We start from the raw sequence: 26539 nt of genomic DNA, 5'->3' as shown, positions 1-26539 counted from the left end.
CCATGAGATTGATCTCTATAGCTTCAAGCTTCAAAGATGCTTGATCTAAATCAACCAAGTGCTTCGCCATATGATAGGTACAAGACCAGTGACGAAACATTCCACATCAATGACAAGCTTCTTCAGAACTTTGGGAGGGTTATTCATCTTACCTCTTTCCTCTGTCACTATTAGTTTCGGTACTATTTTTAAAATTTTCTCTCTTTTTCCACTTCCTCTGGAAAGGTGCATACCTGTTATTTCTTTCCCATTTATTCGTGTTGGACGCACGATCGTAATTTCTTCTCGAACCGTGTTTCCTTTCTTTTGTTCATGCTCTTAAGAAGAAGACATCGCGTGTGCTTAAGGCATGGGCGGAACCGTATGCCGAAATTATTAATTTTTCGACAACAAGTGGTTATTCAGTTCATTTACAAGGACAAGTAAGCAATGGAGAATACTTGGAGAAACGACGCTCGCAGTATTAAGTCTTCATGACTGTATACGAAGTGTGGGAGGTGCTCAGTGTATGGTGAATCATTTGTTCATTTGTCACAATATCTCTTCCCAATTTCAGTTGGGATACCATTTTACGCAAAACAAATCTAAGATGAAATAGATGTAAATCATGTAAACGGAGGTTTACATAGTCGCTTCGAAATTTAGGGAAAATGACCATCTTCAATATTCCAATATGCAACCAACTCTTGTACATATAATTATTCTGACTTCAACTCATCAGCAGAGCCAGCCCTACCATCTAGGAGGCCCAAAGCCACTTATAAATTTGGGGCCCTTAATAACTCCTTATTAAGGCTTTACAAAAAATATTATAAAGTAAAAGTGCACCTAAGAGCAGGCCCGTGGATGGCCCAGTGCGGGCAGGGCGCCCGCACTGGGCCCCCACTACTAAGGGCCCACTTTTGAATAAGTAGAAACTATAGGAACGAATATGTAACCAAACCTAAAACTTCACCTGGTTCGGTTGGTAAGGCAAGTTAATTTTTTCACGAGAGGACCGGGTTCAAACCTCACGATCCTTTTCTTTTTGTCTGGTTTTGTATGTTGAGGGAATAGTTGTTAAATAAATCATTGTTTATACTCCATTACACTTTTTTTTTTTTTTTTTGTTAAAACTACTCCATTACACTTCAATTTTTACTTATGTTCCATGACACCTTTTCCTACCCATTTGTTATTTCACATGCATTTTTCTCATCTTTTTCCCAATATGTAAAAAGTTCCACACCGAATGTAAGATCCACATTCTATGAATCTTTCTGCTCACAGGTGTCCGTTAATTCTTAAACAAGAATCTCTATAAAAACGAAAATTTTTTTCTATGACTATTTTTTTAGAATATTTTCGGGTTCATCTATGGTTTTCATCTATCAAGCGGTGGATTATCTTGCATTTTGTTTAAGTTTTGCTTGTAACATTTTTCTTGTACGCAAGGCCCAGATTCAAGTTTCGCACGGGCCCCCAAATTCTCAGCCACGGCCCTGCCTAAGAGGAGTCCAACCTTGGTCAATTGAGTTGCAAACAGTATATAGACCAATTTACTATTCCATCTTTGGTGCTAATCTTGTAAATCTATGTGACATATTATAAAACTAAGAGAATGTACACGCATACCATTTTCGTTCGTCCCTTCTATAATGATATATTCAAGATCTTTGTATCTAAGAATTAATCCAACATTAACACTACTAAGGTATATCCCGTGCTCCAGGACACGACACTTGTATCAATCAAATATTACGAAATTTATTGTTTCTTATTACTTTTATTTACTAATAAAAATAATTGTTTATATTATTTTTATTAGTTATTATTTTATTGAGAGAGAGAGATTTTAATTTCTTTTTTTAACCCTTGAAATTTATTTTGTTTTTTTTTAAATTAGTTATTTTATTTTTAAGAAGGAAACGATTATTGTTTTTTAAATAGGTAACTTTGTTTCTACGAAGGACTATATTTTAAATTTTGAAAAGGGCTTCTAGACAATATATCCTTTATTAAAAAAGGATGTTTGTCCTAGTCATCGTTTTCTCTTGTGGCCTTTATTACATAGATATTTGAGATAGTTCGGTAATTCCTCCCAAATAAATCTAATTTTGTAATAGAAGATTTATATATGTTACTCACGATTCAACCAAAATTTTAAATATTATACTTTCACCCCTAACGTAGCAACTTGATTCGCTTCAGGGGGGTATGACTATAATAACAATTTTTCGTCCAATTAGTAAAAAAAAATCGAACTGATAACGTGTTATAAGTTCTATTAGATAAAGAGAAAAAAAAGAGTGTCAGTCTGTCAGATAATATGGATGTAGATATAACTCTTATTTATTTCTCATATGACTTTTTACATAGGCAGTAATTATAAGGCCCAAAGTATGGACTCAAGAGAGAATCAGGCCCAGTCTCAAATAATAATGAGAAATAAACCCAAAAGTTGAAATGTCACTTTTAACCTCTTAAGAACAACAACTTTCCTCTAGTATCCCTCCCTCATTTCTCGCTTTTTCTTTTTCAGCCTTCCTTCCCGAAAACCGAGACACAAAAGGTGTAAGATGAAAAGATAGGACGTGACAATTAAACCCACTTTTCCATTTCTCTCTCTTCATTCCGTCAAAAAACAAATATAAAACCAGAGCAACTTTCTCACTCTACCATTTCTTCTTCTCTCTCAACATTCTTTCGCCTGCTCCAAAAAATTTAGGGTTTCTGCGCCCCAAATCGTTTCACTCAAAAGGTGCGTTTCTAAAGAGAAAATCGAACCAAAGAGTTGTGACCTTCAGAATCATCCACTCGTTAGGTATAAAAAGAGTGATTAGGGTTCTTAGATTTTATTTTAAAGGAGAAACAATATTATGTGGGGGTTTTTGTAAGTAAACAATTACATATTTGTTTGTAAACCTAGGGTTTTTGGTGTGAAATATTGGATTTTTTTCTTAAAGAAGGGTTTTGATTGAAACATTTACGGTTCTGTTTAAAACATTTGGGGTTTTTTTTTTCGTTCAAGTTTTTGGTTTTGTTTCAAACTTAAGGGTTTGGTTTCTGAATTTAGGGTTTTGTAACATAAACTAGGGTTCTGATCTAAACATTTGGGATTCTGTTTTAAACATTTAGGGTTTTGTTGATGATTTTTAGGTGTTTTACTTGGTAAAAAACTTTTGTACTTCGTTAAGCATTTTAAGGGTTTTGGGAAAAATTTAAAGTTTTGTTGAAGACATTTTGGGTTCTGTTATAAACATTTATGGGTTTGTTAATGATTTTTGGGTGTTTTACTTGGTAAAAAAGTTATTGTTCTTCGTTAAGCATTTTGGTGATTTTTGGAGACATTTACAGTTATGTTGAAGACATTTGGGATTTTGTTTCAAACATTTAGGGTACTGTTGGTGATTTTTGGGTGTTTTACTTGGTAAAAAAGCTTTTATTCTTCCTTAAACATTTTGGGGGGTTTGGAAAAAATTTAAAGTTATGTTGAAGACATTTTGGGTTCTGTTTCAAACATTTAGGGGTTTGTTGATGATTTTTGGGTTTTACTTGGTAAAAAAAACTTTTGTTCTTCGTTAAGCATTTTGGGAGTTTTGGGAAAAAATTAAAGTTATGTTGAAGACTTTTTGGGTTCTGTTTCAAACATTTAGGGGTTTGTTGATGATTTTTGGGTGTTTTACTTAGAAAAAAACTATTGTTGTTCGTTAAGCATTTTGGGGATTTTTAGAGACATTTACAGTTATGTTGAAGACATTTGGAATTCTGTTTTAAATATTTAGGGTATTGTTGGTGATTTTTGGGCGTTTTACTTGGTAAAAAAGTTATTGTTCTTCGTTAAGCATTTTGGTGGTTTTTTGAGACATTTACAGTTATGTTGTAGACATTTGGCATTTTGTTTCAAACATTTAGGGTATTGTTGGTGATTTTTGAGTGTTTTACTTGGTAAAAAAACTTTTGTTCTTCGTTAAGCATTTGGGGGGGTTTTGGAAAAAATTTAAAGTTATGTTGAAGACATTTTGTGTTCTGTTTCAAACATTTAGGGGGTTGTTGATGATTTTTGGAGGTTTTACTTGGTAAAAAAACTATTGTTCTTAGTTAAGAATTTTGGGGGGTTTTTTGGAGAGATTTACAGTTATGTTGAAGACATTTGTGTTTCTGTTTCAAACATTTAGGGTATTGTTTGTGATTTTTTGGTGTTTTACTTGGTAAAAAACTTTTGTTCTTCGTTAAGCATTTTGGGGGGCTTTGAAGACATTTACTGTTATGTTGTAGACATTTGGGATTATGTTTCAAACATTTTGGACATAATGCTTCTTGCATTTTATATAATGTTTCAACAACTTATTAAAATGCTTACATAACAAAAGAGTATTCGGAACAAAACGAGTAGTTCTAGGAATAATTTTCAAAAATGTACGGAGGATACAAAATGTTGCAGAAACAAAGGATTTTGTTTAAAACAATTCAAATAATGTTTACGTAAACATGATTGTGTATGTCTAACACCAAAAAACTAAAGCATTTTTCAATCTCGATCCGTCAGGACACCCTCTTTATCATTCTCTCGGCCACGACATCATCTTTATCATTACTTCCGTGTGGGTTCTTCCACGACACCCTTTTTATCATTCTCTCAGAAGACATTATCTTCGTCCATCTACAGATTGTTTGGATCTCTTTACAGCATTAGAAACCTTCTTATCATTCTCTTGATATAGGATCTGCAAGTGGAATCAACACAGAATTATATGCCTACGGGAAACACAAAATGCACTAGACATTTCTGTGAATGCACTCGACAACTTGTTAAATGTCTACAAATTTGAGAAAATGTAGAAGACATAATATTAGTACATACTTCGTTAAGATGTAAGTAGTTATGTTAGTACATTTCGGTAGTTCATTCAAACATTATCACATACTTCGTAAACATTTGGAACACTTTTCACGTCTAACATCAGAGTGTTCATAACAGTGTGTGAAATGCCTAGCTAGCTATTTAATCTGCAACTAACACAAGTATAAATGCAAACTTGATTTTTTTTCAATCTATATTTAGACAAAAAACAACATCTAACATCTATACTAAAACATTTTACACAATGTTTATCTAACTACTACTTTGCAACCAACATAGGTATAAGTGCAGACATAAATTTATTTAAAAATTTATTCAGATTCAAAAAATATTGAGAAAAAAAATCAACATAGTGTAATTTGTTCCAACGAATACCTTAATGTTTAAGAAAACTGAGAAGAAATGAACATTTTATAATTTGTTCCCAACAATTAAAATTATGTTTAAAAGTGTTATGAAAATTAATTCAGAACTAATTATTTACAAAATCAAGACACCTAACATCTATACCAAAACATTTCACAAAATGTTAATCTAACTACTTCTATTGCAACCAACATAGGCATAAGTGCAGACATAAAGTCATGTGAAAAATCTATTCAGATCTAAAAATGTACAAGATAAAAAATAAACATTTCGTAAAATGTTACCAACAAATAACTTTATGTTTAAAAGTGTTGTGAAAAATTTGTAACCTGTGTGCTCAAAACATTACTACTTGTGCTCAAAACATAACTACGTGTGCTCGAAACATATGTAAAAGTGTTTACAACACAAACATTTTTGTCTGTTAAAAACCAAGATCTGCTAAAAACGTAATTCTAGAGAGAGAAACCAAAAAATAGATCTGAAACCATATTGCTCTATTCTTTTCCCAAAAAAAAATAGATCCAAGAAATAGATCTGAAACGTAGTTAGGGTAACAATAACCAAACATTGATGAATAAGATCAAAACTTTAAAAATCACATATCAAAATGTTGAAAAAAGTAAAAAATGAATTGAGGTATAAGAGGATGATTAGATAGAAAGAATGATTCGAGTTAAGAACATGAATCAAAGTGTAAATGTGTAAACATTTAAATAATGATATAAACATTTCGCATAATGTTCGTATCAACTGAAAAGTGATGGGAACAAAAAATGAAGTTTTCTAAAACGATTAATATTTGTTGTACGGAAATACGAAAGTATAACAGGAGCCTACAAACCGAAAAGGAAGAAGAACATCAAAAATAAAGAAGAAACAATAAAGGATGTAGGATATATACGAGAGAAACACAAGAAATAGAAACATTACCTGTACTTATCGGTGAAGAAGATGATTAAATAGACAAGTTTAGAGATAAAAGATGATGAATCACGGTCTTTATGGATGTCACAGATATTAAGATCAAGAATGAAAAAAAGAAGAAGATGAAGCTTTTGAAGGACTGAAAACAAAAGAAGATGACACTTTGGTGGTCTGAAAACCAGTTTGGGTTTTTAATCACAAAATTCAGGGTTTGTTTAAAAGTAATGAAGAAGGTGATATGAAACTAAAACTAGTTTCAGTTTGGTAAAAGATGGAAGATAAGGAAGAGGAATGAGGACGATGATGAGAGATAAAGGGAGAGGAAAGATATGAGTGTCTGAGTCCAAATAGAGAAAGAGTGAGATGAAGAGAGATAAAGAAGGAATGGTTTAGTGAGAGAAAATAAAAAACTGATTTGATAGAGAGAGAGTGGAAAGATTTGTGGGAGTATATATATAAAGGGTAGAATAGGGATTACTTAAAATAATGGGTTCCTAGAGATGGGAAAATGCACCTAGGGATCCGAAATTGGGTTTGATATTGGTTTATTTTTAAAAATATGGGTTTTGTATGCATTATTAATCAATGCTGGGCCTAATTTGGTATTTGACCCAATTTTTTGGGTTTTTCAATAAAAAATCCTTCCACTTTTACATCCAACAAACATGTCACTCTTCTCATCAAAAAAAAAAAAAAAAAAACAAACATGTAACTCCTGAGTGAGTGTTAACAGTTTGGAATTATTTGGAGTTGTTGTCAGACAGATTTCAAACAAGAACCTTCTGAGAGTGGTACTTGGTAGCCCCAGCCAGTAGTCCAGTACCTAATAGTTGGTACTACTACACTTGCATCTTCACCACTTCAATTAAATCCAAGGTTTAATCTTAACTTTATTCTTAAATGTTTGTGTTAATGGAAGTCTAATCCAAATCTAGATAGACAAACTGATCATGGAAAAAAAAAGAAAAGTAAGAAAGAAAGAAAGTGGAGATATTGGAATATAATCATGGCATCTGATTGAGGTCACTTGGTGATTTTGATTGGAGAAGCTTTTTTTTATAACTTTAATAAAACCCACATTATAGAGAGAATAAGCATTTTAGTAAATAAAAGCATTTGAACAAATAAATGCTCTAACCCATTAAAGAGAATAATACTAACCCTTATTGTTGTGTAAGTGGGATTCTCATTCTTCTTTTCTTTTCAAGTAGTAAAAGCCCTCTGTACTTTCTTTTTAGTAATGGTTTGTGGGTCACACACACACACACACACACTAGTAATGCTCCTCAGTATCAAGAATCATATGATTCATACCATGAAAAAAAAGAAAGAAAACCCATTTAGTATTTCTACTGGTTTCTTCATATCTTTCTCCATTTACTCTTAGAGTCCATCTTGGCTGCTGCAATCTTTGTTCAATTCTTGAACATCATGGGTTCCCAATCTGGTATGTAAAAAGCACCTATAACTTGTTTGTTTATTTGTCTGAATGAGTTTTTATTTTGGGGGTATGAGTCTCAAATCTCAAGTTCTTTGTCTGGTTATTTCAATTTCTTGATTAGCAAGTTTTTTGTTGAATAGGTAGATATAGTTTACATGCTATTAATCAGTTTGGACTTGTTTCTTTGTTATTTCGTCCAATTCATACCACCTCGGTGAGGTTAGAGTTGAGTTTTTGTATGGAGTTATTCTACAAGAATTACTACTCATCGGAATCTTCCTCTGTCTTACTTCATATTCAAATTAGAAGTCGTGTAAATACCTACAAAATGCATTTCTACAAGAATTATTCTTTTTTGGTTTTGTGTGTGGTAGGAAAAGTTGCACGGTCCTTGATTTCCCAACCTTAATTGTAGTTCTATTGTGATTATCTTAGATTACTATAATGTAATCTCGAGTAAGAAGCCCGGACAAGATATAATATATAGAACAAAAAGCTATAAAACATGAAGATTTGGTAAATCCGAAAAATTTGGACAGAGTACTAATATTTCATAAAAAGTAATATATAATTATATTAACATTGAGCAAAGATGTTGGCTTTGTTGTGACGAAATCAAGCAACCAAGAAAAATAATAGATAGAGTAAACAATCAAACAGAACAGAAAGAGATTTACGTGGTTCGGTTTGTAAATACTTTTCCACAGTGAACAACAACGCGATGATTTCCACTATAATAAGGATAAGAAGTTACAAAAGACTCGTGAGAATGAATAAGATACTCTTAAGCTTTTAGTTTATATAGCCACTAAAACCCCAATCTCACTGCCTCTCTCTTTCTAATTCCCGAATTCACATGGACACCCTTAGGTGTCGTTTGGCAACACAAAAGTAGAAGTACTTTTGCTTGTAGGATAAGTTCTTTTACTTTTAAAAAGTAGAAAATAACATAAAGTTAGTAGTTTGGCAAAACACTTGCTTATAAGTCAAAATGTTAGTTTGGTAATACTATTAATATTTGTTTTGATTTTTTTCACTGTAAAGACGGTAAATTGAGAAACCCTAAGCTAGAAATAAGCTATCTCCCATTTTATTTAAAACTATGCCGCACTAGTAATCGAGTCTAGGTTCCTTCTTTTCTTCTTCTTCCAATGTAACAACGTTAAATCAAGAAACCATAAACCTAAAGAAGCCACTAATATACTAAACAAAAGCATTAGATAATTATTTCTCCCATTTTATTACAAAATGATACCCAAAACAACTCGAATTTGCAATTGTGTAGTGAATCAAATTCTTGAAGCACAAATTAGAATAAAAAATTGGTGTTAGGTAATTTTAATAGTTTCTTAACAATGATAATACCTTGACGATTTCAGATTTGAAATCAAGAATACACAAAAAAAATCAAGCATTCGTGAATAATAGGATGTTTGCAACTAGTAAAACTCGATCTCTACAAAACAAGAAACTCGTGATAACCTCAAGAATTCGTATTTTCATTGTTTTAGTAGTTAACCGATTACTTTCTTTGGTAGAAAGAATAGTTTTACAGTTTATTGATAATGATAATACACCTTGATGATTTAGACTTCATGAATCAAGAACATGACAAAGTTAAATTAAAAGATAATGAAGAAGAGTTATGGAGAATAATTACTTACAAAAATAGAATGTCACCTATTGTTTTGTGAAGAAATAGATAAAGAAGGAGAGTTATGGAGGAGCACCTAGCCACTTTGTGGGATGTGGAGAAAGATAAAGAAGTGGGGAACCCTAGAAAAAGGGTTGGAATCCCCGCCCCCCAAAAGGACGTCCCCTCCTTTTAATTCACCAAAATGACAAGTTATTTTTCCCTCCAAGAGAAAGCTAGTACTTTACTTTCAACTCAAAAGCAAAAAAAAAATTACCTTAAAAAAAGGTTAGATTTTAACTTATATAAAGTTGGTCATATTTGCCTTACCAAACTAACTTTTTTACTTTATTACTTAAATAAGTAGAAAAGTTACTTATTTTTGTGTTGCCAAACAACACCTTAGTATTGGTAACGCCTTAATATAAGCCTTGCTTCGCATACCAACCCTGCTTCGGAGATCAACCCCGAAATTTGTCTAAAATTTCGTATTAGGCCTGCGGCCCCGACAGACAATTAACCATTGCCCTGAAAGCAGGTTAGCTAGTCGCAATCCGGGTTAGATATCGACCATATTCAAGACACTTTCAACAGACTTCCTTCACCTAATCTTTTAGTCGTTCAATATGGATGTAAGGTCTAATTTTTAGTGAGGATAGTAGTTTGGACTACGCCCATTTTCAAACTTCCCAAATAAAAGCTCATGCAATCAATTGTAGAGAAGATTTCTGAAATTTGGAATTCGTTACCAGTAATTTAGAGGGTGAGAAGTTTCCAAACTGGCGATATTATACAAGGATGGTGTACGCACGGTGAGTAGCTCACCCATAGATCAATTTATCTTGTCCCTGTGGACCCACAGAAAGTACTCCCCGACATATACATGTGTAAAAATATGATAGTCCACAACTACCTATTTTTGCGCCAGTCGGCAACTGTGATATCACTTCTTCTTTTGGAGCCTAACATGGAAATCATCTTGGCGCCCAATATTTTGTGAGAGGGTTCTCCTTTGTCGTGTATAAATCGCGAATTATTCAAAAATTAAGCGTGTATAAACTTATACCGCTGTAAGATGAATATTTAACCAAACTAGTCATTTTTCTAGCATTAACATATAATAGATTTTGATAGGTTTGAAAACAGCCAACTATTCTTCTTACTTACCAACAATATTTCTTGTTATATATTCATTGAGACTTTCAGGGGAAAAATTGTCCCCTCTAGCAGCCTCCACCTCTTTATGTTGTCCCAATAAATTATGTCAAACTGAGCATTAGCTTAAACATGCTCCTCTGTCTCATGCTACGAAGGCCTCTAGTAAAAGAACATTTTAATGATTTATTTCATGGAAATAACTCCCTTGCACAAGTGCATTTTTAAAACAAAGGAAAAAAAAAGATCTATAGCCTGATGTTCTTATCTTTCGTCTTCGGCTTATTTCCAGATCACGTTCGATATAAAAAAATGTTAAATTAGTGTGCTATGTTTGTGGTGTTTATGACCAAAACATTCTTCTTCGGAGGAATGACTTCTCCTTTCTCATCCTAAAACCCAAGAGGCTTTCAGCTTTTAGGAACTGTATAATAAGTTACTTGATTTCAGCAACTTATTGGTTTCATTTTGCTTTGCTTCTCTGCTCCACTATGTTGTTGTTTGTATCATGCTAGGCTAACTTGTTGATGCTAAAGATAAGGCGATGGCTAAAGATAAGGCGCCAGGGCCGGATGGTTTCCCTATATCCTTTTTCGTCAGGGTATGGGACACCATCAAGCCACTGTTCATGGAAATGATTGCTAAATTCTCGGAAGGGGCTCTATTCCAGTGGAGGTTGAATCACACCTTCATAGTCCTCATACCTAAAACTCATAATAGTTCTAGGTTCCAGGAATACAGACCCATCAGTTTAGTAGGGGGAGCTTATAAGATTGTGGCGAAAGTATTAGCCATGAGGCTGGCAGGAGTTATTGGAAGGTTAATTTCTCCTTTCCAAGGGGCTTTTGTGAGTGGACGACAGATATTAGATGGAGTTCTAATAGCCAATGAACTAATCGATTCAAGAAGGAAAGTGAAGACTAAAGGCCTAGTTGTGAAAGCTGACTTAGAAAAGGCCTATGATAGGATCAGTTGGGACTTCCTTTACCAGGCTATGGAACGGATGGGTTTTGGCTACAAATGGAGGAGTTGGATATACTCGTGCATATCGACAGCCACATTCTCAGTCCTGATCAATGGAAGACCGTCGGAGGTGTTTCAAAGCTCAAGAGGCATCAGGCAAGGGGACCCTCTCTCCCCATTACTATTCTTACTGGTAGCAGAAGTGTTGAGCCAATGTCTACAAGAGGCAGGGAGAAGGAACTGGATTAGAGGTTTCAGGGCAGCCGAGAATGGTGATGAGATCAACCACCTTCAGTTTGCAGATGATACATTATTCTTCATTGAAGAGGATGCCAACCAGTTGAGGAGATTGAGGGATATTCTTATATGGTATGAGCTAGCGTCGGGACTCAAGGTAAATATGCAAAAGTCCTCCATTTATAGTGCTACTAAGGTAGAAGAGGATAACATGAATCAGGATATGATCAAGGAGTTTGGATGCCAGGTGGGATCTCTTCCCACCACCTACCTGGGTTTACCTCTGGGTGAAAGATACAAGTCCAAGAAATTGTGGGATCCTGTGTTAGAAAGGGTGAACAAAAGGCTAGCTGCCTGGAAGGGACATCTTTTATCAAAAGGGGGAAAAATAACTCTGTTGAAATCAGTACTTCAGGCCTTACCCACCTATTACTTGTCCCTGTTCTCTATACCCAAAGGTGTGTTGAAGGTTATTGATAGTAAAATGTGTTCTTTTCTATGGAACAAAACTATGGGTGACAAGAGTATGCACTGGGTGAACTGGAACAAGGTTCGTACAAGCAGAAGCAAAGGAGGCATGGGGGTGAAAAACTTAGAGTACATGAATAAAGCTCTCCTCACTAAATGGCTATGGAGGATGGATCAGGAGAGTAACCAGTTATGGCAAAGAGTTATCTCTAGTAAGTACGGCACGAGCAGTGACCTTTGGGTTAGAAAATGCAAGAATATATCTTTTGGCTGCGGAGTTTGGAAAGGCATCACAGCTAACCTAAAGGACTACCATAATATTACTAGATGGGTCCTGGGGGATGGTCTGAAAATCAAATTTTGGACGGACAGTTGGATTGGGTCGAGTAGCTTAAGCTTAAGCTTCCCTGATGTTTTCAGGTTGGCAGTTAGGCCTTTGGCTACTGTGGCAGAGATGTATAATACTGAGAGCGACTCTTGGGATATTGTTATCAGGAGAAATCTGAATGATTGGGAGATGCAGCAATATGTCCATCTATTGCAAATCATTCAAGATGCAAATTTCTTGGAAGAACCGGATTCTCGAGTATGGTGCAATGAGGGGAGTGAGCCCCTGACAGTTGCTAACTGTTACAAAAGGTTGGATAGAGATGGCATCCTCCTAGAGCCTTGTGTATCCAAATCAGTTTGGATCAAGGCTTTGCCACCAAGAGTGGGATTCTTTATGTGGGCTATCCTAGTTCAGAAAGTTCCCACTGTGGATGCTTTGAAAAGAAGGGGTTTTCAAATTCCTAATAGATGCATTCTATGCAAGGAAGAGGAAGAATCGGCTGATCACTTATTCCTCCATTGTAGGGTGGCAGCCGACATCTGGAACTATTTTGCCAAGCTTATGGCAACCCATTGGTGTCATCCTGAAACCATACATAATATGATAACTCAGTGGGATGGCTTGACCAAGAGGAAGCACATAAAGGAGGTTTGGCAGCTGGTCCCAGCTGCGATTGTATGGAGTATTTGGCATGACAGAAATAGCAAGATCTTTAAGGAAAAGAACCTGAACTCAGTGATAGACATTGAAGATGTCAAGGGTGTCATTTACTCCTGGATTAGGAAAATAGAGAAATTTAAGAATGTTACATATTTGGATGTAGTAGTTAATTGGGAGGCCTGGATTTCGTGAAATATCACTTCTAGCCTCCATATCATATGTACATAGCTATTTTATTTCAATAATATATTCATTCTAAGTTTCAAAAAAAAAAAAACTTGTTGATGCTACATCTCTAGGGTTCTTAAATTTGGTAAAAAGAAAAATTAAGTCTGTTTGCTCACTTAATTTGTTTGTTTTAATTTCTAACATTTTATTTTTAGCTTTGCAAAAGCCTGAACTACTTCATCTTCGAAGTGTTGATTTGTATAATTCTTTTCTGTTTCGTAGAGTTATCAGAAAATGGCAAATGTGGTGAGATGCCCTTGGCTACAGTTACTAGACATGGTAACAGAGTAGCGTCCCCAGTAACTTTTCGATGGAATGTCTATTTAAGGTTAATGGGCTGGCTTATGCTCTTGAATTTGTTAAGCTTCTGTGATTCGTCGGTGAAACCTGATTTAGAAGGTATGATGAAAATATTGCTTAGTTTTTGTACATGTTTTTTTTTTGAGAACTTTGAATTAATATTAGAATAAGATGAGGAATGTACAAGTTTTTAAGGGCGGGAAAAAATAGAAGTATGTTACATCATCAAGTCCTCCCACTTACGCACAATAAGACTTTATCCTTTGCCCAAGGAATTTGCCTACTCCAATGATATAGGAATGCTAGAATGTCTTCCACCTCGAGGGCGCTGTTGGTGTTTGAGTCTTACAAAATTTTGCCGTTCTTGTCCTTCCATACTGCCCTGCCCATATGATTGCTGGTGGGATAAGATTCCAGGTTATCTTCTTCGTCTTTTTGACTTTTAAGTGCAGCGGCTGCTCAATATTATGTGTTAATGACTTGGGATAACACCAAAGATTACCTGATGTAGCTATGAAGAAGTACCATAAGACTTTATCCCTGCCACAATGGAAAAATAAGTGTTCAGCTGTCTCTTCCGCATATTTGCATCTGATACACCTATCTGGAATAGGCATCCCTCGTCTCTTAAGAATGTCCACGGTTGGAAGTTGGAACCTTGTTCTTTAGGGCAGCCCATAACACAAAACTACCCTTGGAGGGATCTTCCCTTTCCAAATGATCTTATGAATATCCGAGTTGGAGGTTGTCTCCCCTTGATTCAGTCTCTTATAACATTGCTTAACCGAGATCTCCTCTATTCTCCAGACTTTCCTGTCTACCTCTCCCTCTATTGGCCTAAAGTCATCAATAACACCCAAGAGCTGTGACAAGATTTGGATCTCAAATCATTAAGGTTTCTCCTCAATAAAATCTCCCAAGTAGAATTTTTCCAATTAAAGGTTTGGTGCACTGTTGCTTCCTTTGCTGAAGCTATATAGATTATTGCTGGGAACCTGTCTTTAATGAGATTGTGTGACACCAGATGTCGTGCCAAATATCCATATCTCCACGACCGCCATGTATATCCAAACCGCATCCTCTCCGTGGTTTGATACAGGTAGTCCCAACACACTCTGTCGTATGCCTTTTCAAGATCTATTTTCACTACCAACCCTTGTCTATCTTCCTTTCTCCTGGAATCGATGAAAAATTGTCTATCTGCCAATTACAACATCATCAGAAACTTTTTATCATCATTGTTTATCCCTTAGCAGCAGAGGTTTATTCTAATGATCAATGAAAAACCAGTCTGACGTTTTAACACAACCTGCACTGTTTAGTCTTGGTTGAAAGTTGAAACAGACAATTCTTCTCATTAATATATTCATCCAAAGTTTCAAAGAAAAAAAATAGACTGTTTGAGCAATTGCCAGCTTATTCTCAGATCTATTTCCTCTCCGTTCCATTGGAACATCAGAATTTTCTCCACTAGGATGCTGTGATAGACCCAAATTGTTGGTAATTTTACAAAATCTCTCCTTGCTGTAAAATTATGACCTACAAGTACTCCCATGTCTCGATATAACAAAATTAGGCCATGCTAGTAATTTCATCTTCTATCATCTAATATCAAATATAAGTCTGACAAAAGGATAGTGTTGATTCTTCAATGTGGAGCAGATGCATAGTGCTCCCTCTACTACTACCCATCTGGCCATCTCATTGTCAATTTGTTCCGGTTTTCCTCAATGGACTGAAAAGCAGTCACCAAAAGTTCGGCTTAAGTTTATGAAATGTGGTTTCATCAAAGACATGAACCGTAGTGCTGAATTGTGATATCTAAATTCCCATGTTAAGAGAGGAAAAAATATTTTTGTCTTTCATCTAGATCAAAATGCTAACATGGGTCTGTAAAATTTTAAAGTTGAACTCAGTGAAAAGATGTAAACGTTACACAAGTAAGACTTACAGTAATAGCTTTAGTTGTAACTTGATAAGATATCTTACAAAGACATAAAGCGCCCTCCTCGTAAATAAGAAATGCATCCAAGCTATCTGGATAGCAAGCTGCTTTTTCAACTAGTGATCTATCTTTGCTCAAAACACATCTAGCATGAGGAGGAAGTCATGAAAAATATCTGTCCTTGTCCATGTAATAAGTGGAGCCCATTTCTTGATAAAGTGTAACAACAATTCGAAGTCAAAACCATTTTTTAGTTTTGTATATAAGACATCCAATTTCTTATTCTAGACTTCTAGTATGGCATTGATCCAACTGTGCCACGTACTATTTCTGTTATAACATTATACGTTCATAACCAACTCTTGTTGGTGACTTCATATCTCAGATTGACGGGTGGTAGTCAATCATTAGATTTTAATTTCAATTTTGCAGGTGAAGCTTTAGTTGAGCTTCTGAGAGCTTTAAATGATTCAAATAAAAGAATTGATTGGAATGATCATTTTGTGAGTCCATGCTTTAGCTGGGCTCATGTAACTTGTAGGAACGGAAACGTCATATCCTTGTAAGTACTTCCTCTTATTACATTGTTTGTTTGAACAGGAGTAGTTATTTCACAGTTTTCACTAACATATCATTAAGCTTTTTAAGTGATATTGTCCCCACTTTGCTTAATCACTCTGTAATTGATTGACTTTGTTTATTCTGTTTTCACATCTCTATCTTTTGCAATAGTTACACATTTACTTTTTGAAGTGCTTACTTGCAGGAGTTTGTCATCAAATGGATTTTCAGGTTCACTTTCTCCTTCAATCACAAAACTCAAGTATTTGGTTAGCTTGTAAGTTTTCTTCTCAATGCGGTAGCATAGCTGCTTTTCTATCACGTATGTCAATCGACAGAAGGCTTATTTTTGTATAATCCGGTAAGGTTATCATATATTTCTCATGTGAAGAGTGTAGCCGATAGGTAAGTTTCAGTTACAATATAACTTCAGAAATATTATTTGTTCAGTTTATCTGAAGGTGTTCTAGCTGCATCATATAAAGAAGTAATGATTTTTTGATCCCATCACTTTGTGCAGGGAATTAGCGAATAATCAGCTCTATGGTGTATTACCTGATTTCCTTGATAGTTTGAAGAATCTTGAATTCCTGAATCTGGCTAGCAATAATTTTAGTGGATCTATACCTACTTCTTGGGTTCAACTTTCCAAGCTAAAGCATTTGTAAGCCTTCTGATTTCTCTCTTCCAAAATAGAGCTGTTTTCCTTTTAGCTCTCAAATTGGTTCTGTCATGAACTTCTTTGATCTTTGTCTGTAACTTTCTTAATTGAATCTCATTATCATCTTGTATATGACTGATGCCTCCTGGTCAAATTAATTAATTGAACCCATGTGGACCGAGAAAACTTTTTTTTTTTTTTTCTGATACTTGCATATCTGAGTTCGCTTTACTTGACTGCAAAATTACATTCGAGGCTTTTACCTATAATAATAAGAACACACTACATGAAATGGACACACGTATTACTAATGTGTGGACATGTTATGATCTCAATTCTCAAACACAACGTTACAAGAAACTCCTTATCCGCTCTTGCATTTGATGTGAGGTTCTTTTGTTTTTTCTTTTTCGTTTTCTTTTCCTGTGTTTCTTGCATTATCTTTTATTTGCGATATTTATAATTTTATATATACCTTACCTAGAGCTTCTTGTACAGGGATCTTTCATCGAACAACTTGATTGGGGGTATTCCAACTCAACTGTTTTCAGTTTCCACATTCAAGTAAGAAAATAAATGGATGTTTTTCATGGTGTTGTTTCCTTTTCTATTAGCCATTTAGAATATTACTTAAAAAGCACATGCATATTAACATCTCTTTGTTTGACAACCTCTTCTTTAATTATTTATTACACATTTTGATCACTCTCACATTCCTCAGCTATTGAAAGGAAAACAAAATAAAAACACTGACAAGGCATCCATGTCAGTTTCACAGGAACTCATCTTGAGTGTGGTTCTTCCTTGCAGCAACCTTGTGTCTCGGGCTCCTCTTTGCCGGGTATTTATTGATTATAAACCATAATTGTCTGTAGTAATTACTTACCAACAAGTTGGCACTAACACATGGTGTTTCTTTTATCTAAGCAGCTTCAGTTCGCAAGTCAAAGCTTGGTGTTCTGGTCAGCACTGCAGGGGTTGCTGCGCTTCTTCTCTTGTTCATTGGTGCTATCTTTATATTTGTATATCGTCGAGCACACAGTAAGAATGAGATCTTCGTTGATGTGGCTGGTAAGTATTTCTCTTTGTCATGGTTGTTTCTTATTTACAGAGGACATTGGGGTAGGATGCACTTGTTGTACTCTCATGTGTTTGAGGAATAAAACATTATAGAGATATTAAGTTATAGTAGAGAATTTGTTTGACGTATGCTTCAGCATAGCAGCATTTAAGAAGTAACATAGTAATTGAACTACTAAAACAAATTATAGTTGAAAACTCCGAAATAGTGAAATTTTGCAGAAACAGTACAACGTTTTCGACCGAGTAATTCTTGAACTTCAAATAATGCCTGAATCTTTTGATGTTACTTGGAAAGTTCCTTGTTGTTGATTGTTTTCTTTTTATGTGTCTTACATTTAATTAGTCGTAAGAACATCCTCAAGATATTTTGATTTTCTCTTATGGCATGTCTTCTATCTCTCCTTATGTAACTCTCCATTTCCTGTAACAGGTGAAGAAGAAAGTAAAATTTACTTTGGACAACTAAGAAAATTTTCATGGCGCGAGCTCCAAATAGCCACAGACAATTTCAGTGAGAATAACATAATTGGTCAAGGAGGATTCGGGAAAGTTTATAAGGGCGTTCTCTTAGATGACAGGAAAGTTGCTGTTAAACGACTGTCTGATTATCATAATCCTGGCGGAGAAGCTGCCTTCTACAGGGAAGTAGAGCTGATAAGTGTTGCTGTTCACCGGAATCTTCTGCAGTTGATTGGCTTTTGTGCGACCTCATCAGAGAGAATTCTTGTTTACCCATTTATGCAAAACCTGAGCGTAGCTTATCGTATAAGAGGTATCTCATCCAGTTGTCCTTACCCTTATACTCCGTTCTATTATTTAATATTTGTACGTATTTTATAAGAACTCTCTAGCCAAATTTTCTTTTGTCAAAAAAGATCCATCAAATTTTTTAGGCTTCAGCTCTATGTAACGTTTGCACATGTTTCACAGAATAAGGACTGCACTTGTTTGCACAGGTCAGCATAGGGAGCCCAAGCCTAAAAGTATAGTCATTGTCTTTTAACGAAGAGCAATAGGAAATTGGGTTTTGGTGTTATTTATTAACGAGTGTGTCCTTTCTTCTCAAGACCATGAAACTAACCAATAGCAACATTTTATCTTCATGACGTCGAGGTATGCAAGTCGAATTTCAACTATGAAAATGAAGCGTTGATGTACACCCTCAATGTGATGTCTGTTTAAATTATTTATATTGGTTGTGTAGCTGATGTGAAGGATACCGGTTATCACATATAACTGTTGGAGTGCCTTGAATATAGGTCGATGTCTAATCCGGTTTGGGACCCAAAAAAGCCTGAAAATTTGGCCAGACCCATTTACTTATGCTTACCCTAATCTTATAAAAGGTATCCTAAAGTCAGTTTTGTGGAAAGGGTTAAGGGACATGTGAGAGCTACGGTTTTAGTCAGCTAGAAATACTAAAACCCTTGAGAAATTTCTGTAATATTGTTCTTTCATAGTGAAAATCATCGCGCCATTGTTCCCAGTGGAATATGTCTCACCAACCGAATCACGTAAATCTCTTGTGTTATTGTTCATTGTCTACTTCCATTATCGCATTTCTTGGTTTGCTTGCTCTTAGTCATAACATAACCCTTGATCCATTTTATCCTTTGGGTCCATTATGCAGATCTAAAACCTGGTGAAAAAGGCCTGGACTGGCCAACAAGAAAACGTGTGGCTATTGGTACAGCCCATGGCTTAGAATATCTTCATGAGCACTGCAATCCCAAGATTATACATCGCGATTTGAAGTCTGCTAACATACTTCTAGATCATAACTTTGAACCTGTTCTTGGAGATTTTGGACTAGCAAAACTTGTTGATACAAAATTGACTCATATTACGACCCAGGTGCGTGGAACTATGGGGCATATTGCCCCCGAATATCTGTCGACAGGTCGATCATCTGAGAAAACGGATGTTTTTGGGTATGGTATAACACTTTTGGAGCTAGTAACCGGCCAACGTGCAATAGATTTCTCAAGACTTGAAGAGGAGGAAGATGTTTTGCTACTTGATCATGTAAAATTCTTAACCTTTTCTCATTTCATCTGCCTGAACTGAAACCCAATGCTTTTTGGACTTCTCGTCACTACTTATGAACTCTGAGGTCGCAATTTAGCTACCATTCCCATTACTTGTTTGATAATATGGAAAACATATTGTAGATCATAGGTTTTGTATTATCTATTTCACTAATCAATATAGGCAGCTACATTGACTTTCTTCATTACCCTTTTGGATCATCTCACCGTTTATGGCCAACATGTCATGAAGAAGATGTGCATATCTCTAAAACAATGAAAGCAATGGTGGGATGACCTAAAGGGTCTATCCTATCTTACAGATGACTAATTATGACTGATTTATTTGCATGTCGACTCTAATAGATCAAGAAGTTACTGAGAGAGAAGAGACTTCATGATATTGTCGATAACAACTTGAAGCAAAACTATGATCCAAAAGAAGTTGAAACAATTGTGCAAGTAGCATTATTGTGCACCCAAAGCTCACCAGAGGACCGTCCAAAGATGACCGAAGTGGTGACTCTAATGCAAGGAGTCGGACTGGCAGAGCGATGGGAAGAATGGGAGCAGCTTGAAGTTATCAGAGATCAAGAATATTCAGTTATGTCTCATCAATTTGTGTGGGATGGAGAATCTACCCAAGATCAAGAAGCCATACAATTATCTAATGCAAGATAAATCTGAAAAGATAGAAACCAACAAAGAATAACCGTATTCAACTTCATATTTGGAGCTAAATCAGTACAGGCTTCGGTTTATCCAGGTCTGTAAAAGCTAAAAGAACGAGAACATAACTTATATATGTATATATGCTTGGGCTTCTGCTTAACTGCATCTAATCACTGTTATCGACTTTGTATTAATTAGACTTCAACTCTAATTTTATTTGCTAACAAATACAAGTAATTTTGTTATCGGTCCGTTTTGCTTGTGATAATGGAAAAAAATTGTTACTGCCTGTTGTATTTGTGTCTAACGTCTTTGATGTTGAAACTCGAAAGGTAAGGAACTTGTTTCATCGTTTTCTGTAACTTTCGAGCCTTTTGTTATTTTTAGAATTCGAGCTCGAGTATGTACAAAGGAGTCAGACCTTCCCATCTCTCTTTCTTTCTTAGGTTGTTGGTGATTTTGATTAATGAGCAACCCTGACTTTGCAAACTTTTCAGTCCTATTTTGTGCTCAAAAATATTAATTTGTATGCTCAGATGTGTTATGGTAATAACTGAAATATTCGAAAAACTTGAATATTTAGTTTTAGCAAAATTCATTTTGTAAGTTTTTCAAAATCCTTTTGTTGGAAATTTGAGAAAAAACTAACATGAGAAAAACGAAAGAATTGATGAACACGGAGATGACAAATTGAAAAATAAATGTGTTTTTTGTATGTGCGAGTGTATTCTTGTCAACTGTACTCGGTGACCCGGACAAAATTTTTTTTTAAGTTTAACTACAATCTGGACTGTTCTTTTTTACTTCAGCCAGTTATCACGTCCTAATATGACTCCCGGCCCCAGGCCATCCAATACAAAACATCCTTCTTCCTTATCTTTTCAGAACTTTTTTTTTTTTTGCTTTTTTTCTAACTTGTTAAAGTTTTTCTTGTATTAAGCTTCTGAAAAGATCATTCAAGTATTGTTCATCCCAAACAGAAGGAAATAATGACTTCAAAATTCTTCTACATTCCTCCTCCCTTTACTTCCCCAAAAAATCATAATAATTATCATCATCATTCATTCTTCTTTCCCATATCATCTTTTCCCTTCTTAAGATCACCTTCTTTCAATTTCCATTATACTACAACTAGTAATACAGTCTCTGCTGATTTCCAAGCTTCTGCTTATGCTTCATCATCTGCTGGTGCTGATCAGTATTCTGGTAAGATAATACACCACCTATTCAGTAACACAACATTATTTTCCAAGAAATTATGTAATTGGGTAGGATAGATGTGACCTAAATCATAGATTATCTTCAAATGGGTGAATAAATTAGATTTACATCATCACTGGGTATCTGTAAATTTGAAAACTATTTTGGGTACATGTAAGTAAGTGGTATTTGTTGTTTTACGTGTACCGATTCAACGAGTTGACTTAGCGAGTCACGAGTCACTGGTGAAACAAATTCTTGTTTTGCTTTTATTAGTAAATCGACGGAAACCAATTTCGACTAAGGAAGAAAACAATTTAATATCTTTCGTATATCTGACCGATAATGTCCATTATCCAGAATAGATAATTCGTAGTCGCATCTCATTTAGGATTGGAAACTGGAATTGTATTCCTTCTGTTAATTTGAACTATTTTGGTACACCTAACTAAGTAAGTGGTACAGTCAAATGTAAAATCAATACTTTTTTGACCAAATCATAGTACTCAAGAGTCAAGACCCAGCTTTTGATTATTTTGTCATTTTTCAGACCAACAAGTTCTGTTGGATTCAAAGAAGAAGAAGAAAAAGAGGATAGCTGGGGTTGAACAGGATGAGTTAGTTGATCCAATGACATTAGCTGATTCAGATAGTTGCTTTTGTGAATTTAAAGGGGTTCAGGTTCACTACAAGATTTCTCAACTAGAGGAAGAAGTAGTACAAGAAAACCAGAATCAGGCTGTTCCTTCTCATGAAGAACAACTAACTGATAAGTCACAACTTAGGGGGTTTCCTATGATTCTTCTACATGGTTTCGGGGCTTCTCTTTTCTCGTGGAATCGAGTTCTGAAGCCTTTGACAAAACTCAATGGCTCCAAAGTAATTGCTTTTGACAGACCTGCCTTCGGCTTGACGTCTAGGGGGACAACAGCGAGCAGTAGACCGAATGTTAACGAAGAAAAACAAGATGACACACAACCATTGAACCCCTACTCAATGGCATTTTCCGTGCTCATAACCCTTCAATTTATCAATTTGTTAGCAGCTGACAAGACAATTCTGTTCGGGTTTGTATCCCTACTGTGTTATTATCATATTCATAATCGAAACACATATTACCTTATCCTATATCGCCTGACATTAAAATTTGTAAATTAGGTAAGCTTAGGCAACCCTTTTCTTGCTAGTCGTGTTTGAAGGAGAGTTAGGACCAATGGCCTCTAGAATGGTATCAAACATAATATTTTATGGACGGGTCGGAACTTTGTAACCTTAGCCTAGAGCAGAGGAGTGCCATGTGACTCCAGCCCTTGCATTAAGGGGTGGTATTAGCATTATACCACATCCTCGTAAATAACAAGTTGGAACTCATTTCAAGTTGGAAATTTTACATGATATGTAGTGATCTCTTCGGTCATTTTTTATCGAACTACAATTTATTTATTGATTGTCTATGTTTTTCGCTCTAGTAACTTGTCATCTTTTTTTATAGCTGAAATATGTACAGTGACATTTCAGGCATTCAGCGGGTTCTCTTGTAGCAGTTAATACATACTTTGAAGCTCCTGAGCGTATTGCTGCTCTGATCCTTGTTGCACCTGCAATTTTTGCCCCTCCTAACATCTCACCAGCATCACCACATCTTGCGAAACAAAATGAAATGGAAACAGGAACCAAGATTAGCGAGGAACGTGATGGAAGTTCGGTTCAAGATAAGAAGAAGAACAAGAAATTTTTTGCAAGGATTGTGAATGTTTTGTCAAATTTCTTTACGTATATTGGACGGGCAATAACAGTCTTGCTGAAAGGAATTGCCGATATGGTCAAGTTTCTGTATAAGAAAGCTTTGACATCTATTCTTCGTTCCAGTATTGCTCTAATATTGGTACGGTGGACTAATCTAAAACTTCATGACTAACTTAATTGACACCGAATCATGATAATATCCATTCGAAGTTTCGTTGAACATGTACCCCTTAATGATTAACTCATGATTTGTTTACTTGTTTAGATAAGGATGGTAATTGATAAATTTGGCGTAGCTGGCATTCGGAATGCCTGGTATGATGCAAGCCAAATCAGTGATCATATTTTAGAGGGATACACAAAGGTGACGTTCACTATCCACTTTGTCTGTGGCTACTAAATAATGTTGCAGGATTGAGTGTTAAGTAGATCCCAAATTCTCGTCACTGCAAAATCGTAAATATGTTTGCTTTCAAAGTGATGAATTATGTATCTTTATTACGTTGGTGCAGCCATTGAAGATCAAGGGTTGGGACAGGGCTTTGTTGGAATTTACAGCAACCATGCTGGATTCTGAATCTGAATCAAAACCTCCATTAGCAAGAAGATTAAATGAGATCTCATGTCCAGGTACAATCAACCGTTCTCTCTATTTCATTCATTTTTCGGACATATATAAAGTCGAACAAGAGAAACATTCCTTGTGAATTTGAGAAAGAATTTAAGAGAGTGAATTAGTGATGTAACACTTGTCCTAATACCAGCCACCCACATTATCCCTTATAGAAACCTTCCAGGCTCAGTCAGTCCACTCGGCATGGTATAGGCCATGGACCTGCCATATATCACCCCAGACTCCGCCAGCGCCACAGCCTAGGGGCCAACCTCACCCCAAAGCCCGACCTAACCCCGTACCCTGGACCAAATTCTCTGCTCTGTTTTCGGGTGGGTTTAGATGTGGTGCCGAATTTGGCATACCGAAATTTTATGCCTTAACCTAATTAACTACATGAAGTTTTAATGAACGAGTTAAGATACTAACTCTTCTGGAGGTAGAATGTCTTAAAGTAGGTGTATCTTTTCTATATGCATCAGAGAGAGGCAGAGAGCATATATTGCATAGAAAAATAGTCCAAAATGTACCGCAACTGAAAATAGTGCACCGAAGGTGTACCCCTAACCCACTGCATGCTCACATTGTACCGTATCGTGTACGGGTACCCATACCGCTTATCCAAACGATCCTCATTCTGGGTAACACTGTCTATGATGATGACATAAATCCTATCTATCCAACTGCAGTACTAATCATAACGGGTGATAGCGATCGAATTGTCCCATCTTGGAACGCGGAGAGGCTATCAAAAGCTATACCACACTCTTCCATTGAAATAATAAGGAATTGCGGTCATTTGCCACAAGAAGAAAAGGCAGAGGAATTTATCTCAATTGTTCAGAAGTTTCTGCAGAAAATAGTCTTGGGGACACCTCCAGACAAGGAAATACTACAAGCTGCCTCAGCTTGAGATCTCTTTTCCTTGTCTTTTGTTATGTAAATTTTTGAGAATCAAATGTTTCTTATTTCAGTATAGCTGAATTATAGCATATTTGTAAGGATCCATAGAGGGGTCTCTCTTCTCTTTTTGTTCCATTATATACATACAGACTTCACACATGAGACATCTGTTTGACCCTCCCTTCGTCCGTCCCTCTCACTGATTTATTCAATGCCATGTAAAAGATTTTCATCATGCGTATTTTCTTTAATACCAGAGTAATTTGTAGTCTAGAGATGTGGTGAACTTTATATTATCGGAAGTATTTAATATGCTATACAAAGCAAACGCATCGTTATGTTTTGTAGAAAAGGGCTACAAGAACATATTTGCATAGATCGACTACAAAACCAAAGTAAAAAAAAAATCGAACAATCCAAAGGGCATATACCATATTGATACACGTTTAGATCTTGAAACATTAAAAAACAAATCCCAACTAATTTAAAGCCTTAATCAAGCAAGTTTGGATATGAAAAATCAAACCTTAGAAGAAACCCTTTGTCCACTGATAATCTCAATTGTCTACTGAAAATCTCAATGATATCAATCATAAGTACATTGTACAACAGTTCAACAAAAAAAAAAGTACATTGTACAACAACATTAGTTCAATCACAAACTGAGTCATATCAAGTACACGTAGTATTTCCGATATATGTATATACATCAAAAGAGCCTTACACTAAACAAGGAATTATAAACAATAGCATTAAGAATCATATTATTTTACACAATATATTTCAAATCACAAAGAGAATATACAAATGCGGTGGGAAGTCTTTCGCTTGAGTTAACCGTAGGATAACAACAACTCACTTCAAAGCATTTTCCACCATCCCAACAATAGAATTTTGTTGGAAGCAGGCTTTCGATGCACATAACTAGTACTCATGGAATCTTCCTATGCCTGAAAAAAAAGAAATGAGATCCAAGATTAGGTTTAATAAGATAGCCTAATTTGGCAGGAAGATATCAAGAAAAAAAGAAAGAAGAAGCAACTACAAATAGAGACATGAATTCCATTTCTTAAAATTCATATTAGGCTAGGAATCTTTTTCTGCAATTGAGGAAATTCGACACTACTGAAACAGTAAATCAAACATAGCGAGAGAGTACGAAACAGAAACGCAAGAATGTAAAACTGAAAATGAACATTGGTGAAGAAGGAACCGATAATTAAAACTCCGCAAGAATCGCGAACTAGGCCAAGTTATGCAATACAGATTCAGATCAAACATAGTGGAATAACCTTTTCATAAGTGCAGACTAAGCAGATCAAATGACAACATTTCAGTAACAAATGATGTGTTTTAGGCCATTCCGGGGTTATACATTGATACATTGTACTACAGGTTCAGCATAAATATGCGTACAGATTTTGGAACACAACTTAAAGTTGGGGTAATTTCTAGAAAGGTCAAAATAATATTGAAAATGAGTAGAAAAACACAAAACATTTGAAAATTATTATTCAGGTCAAAAAGTGTTTAAATACTAAAATACCCTTTTTTGTCATTTTGTGTAACTAAATTC

The 26539-nt window shown here is 35.4% G+C and overlaps 2 protein-coding genes across 4 annotated transcripts; both read left to right on the top strand.

Moving 5' to 3' along the window:
* Positions 1 to 6788: 6788 nt before the first annotated feature.
* On the top strand, positions 6789 to 20749 carry LOC147551879 (Leucine-rich repeat protein kinase family protein). 2 transcript variants are annotated; one of them, XM_086666007.1, is made up of 11 exons: positions 6789 to 7012; positions 13475 to 13651; positions 15930 to 16059; positions 16264 to 16335; positions 16579 to 16722; positions 17218 to 17283; positions 17490 to 17560; positions 17650 to 17790; positions 18233 to 18574; positions 19433 to 19827; positions 20196 to 20749. In XM_086666007.1, exons 2-11 carry the CDS (start codon positions 13504 to 13506, stop codon positions 20508 to 20510), a joined length of 1824 nt encoding a protein of 607 aa, XP_086522133.1. In that variant the 5' UTR covers positions 6789 to 7012; positions 13475 to 13503; the 3' UTR covers positions 20511 to 20749. The 2 variants fall into 2 exon arrangements, with proteins under 2 accessions (XP_086522133.1, XP_086522132.1); XM_086666006.1 differs by lacking the exon at positions 6789 to 7012 and adding an exon at positions 7029 to 7583.
* Positions 20750 to 21353: 604 nt separating this feature from the next.
* LOC147551878 (alpha/beta-Hydrolases superfamily protein) lies at positions 21354 to 25236 on the top strand. Of its 2 annotated transcripts, XM_086671406.1 has the most exons (7): positions 21354 to 21418; positions 21463 to 21707; positions 22252 to 22768; positions 23220 to 23586; positions 23713 to 23811; positions 23960 to 24077; positions 24750 to 25236. In XM_086671406.1, exons 2-7 carry the CDS (start codon positions 21491 to 21493, stop codon positions 24971 to 24973), a joined length of 1542 nt encoding a protein of 513 aa, XP_086527532.1. In that variant the 5' UTR covers positions 21354 to 21418; positions 21463 to 21490; the 3' UTR covers positions 24974 to 25236. The 2 variants fall into 2 exon arrangements, with proteins under 2 accessions (XP_086527532.1, XP_086527531.1); XM_086671405.1 differs by lacking the exon at positions 21354 to 21418 and having other exon boundaries at positions 21421 to 21707.
* The last annotated feature ends 1303 nt before the right edge of the window (positions 25237 to 26539 follow it).

This window comes from Eschscholzia californica, unplaced genomic scaffold (genome assembly GCF_041429995.1).
Source record: "Eschscholzia californica isolate CP2 unplaced genomic scaffold, dmEscCali1.0.p SCAF_3, whole genome shotgun sequence".
NCBI lineage: Eukaryota > Viridiplantae > Streptophyta > Magnoliopsida > Ranunculales > Papaveraceae > Eschscholzia > Eschscholzia californica.
Note: the sequence above shows the minus strand (reverse complement) of the source record. Positions and strands in the feature narration are given on the sequence as shown.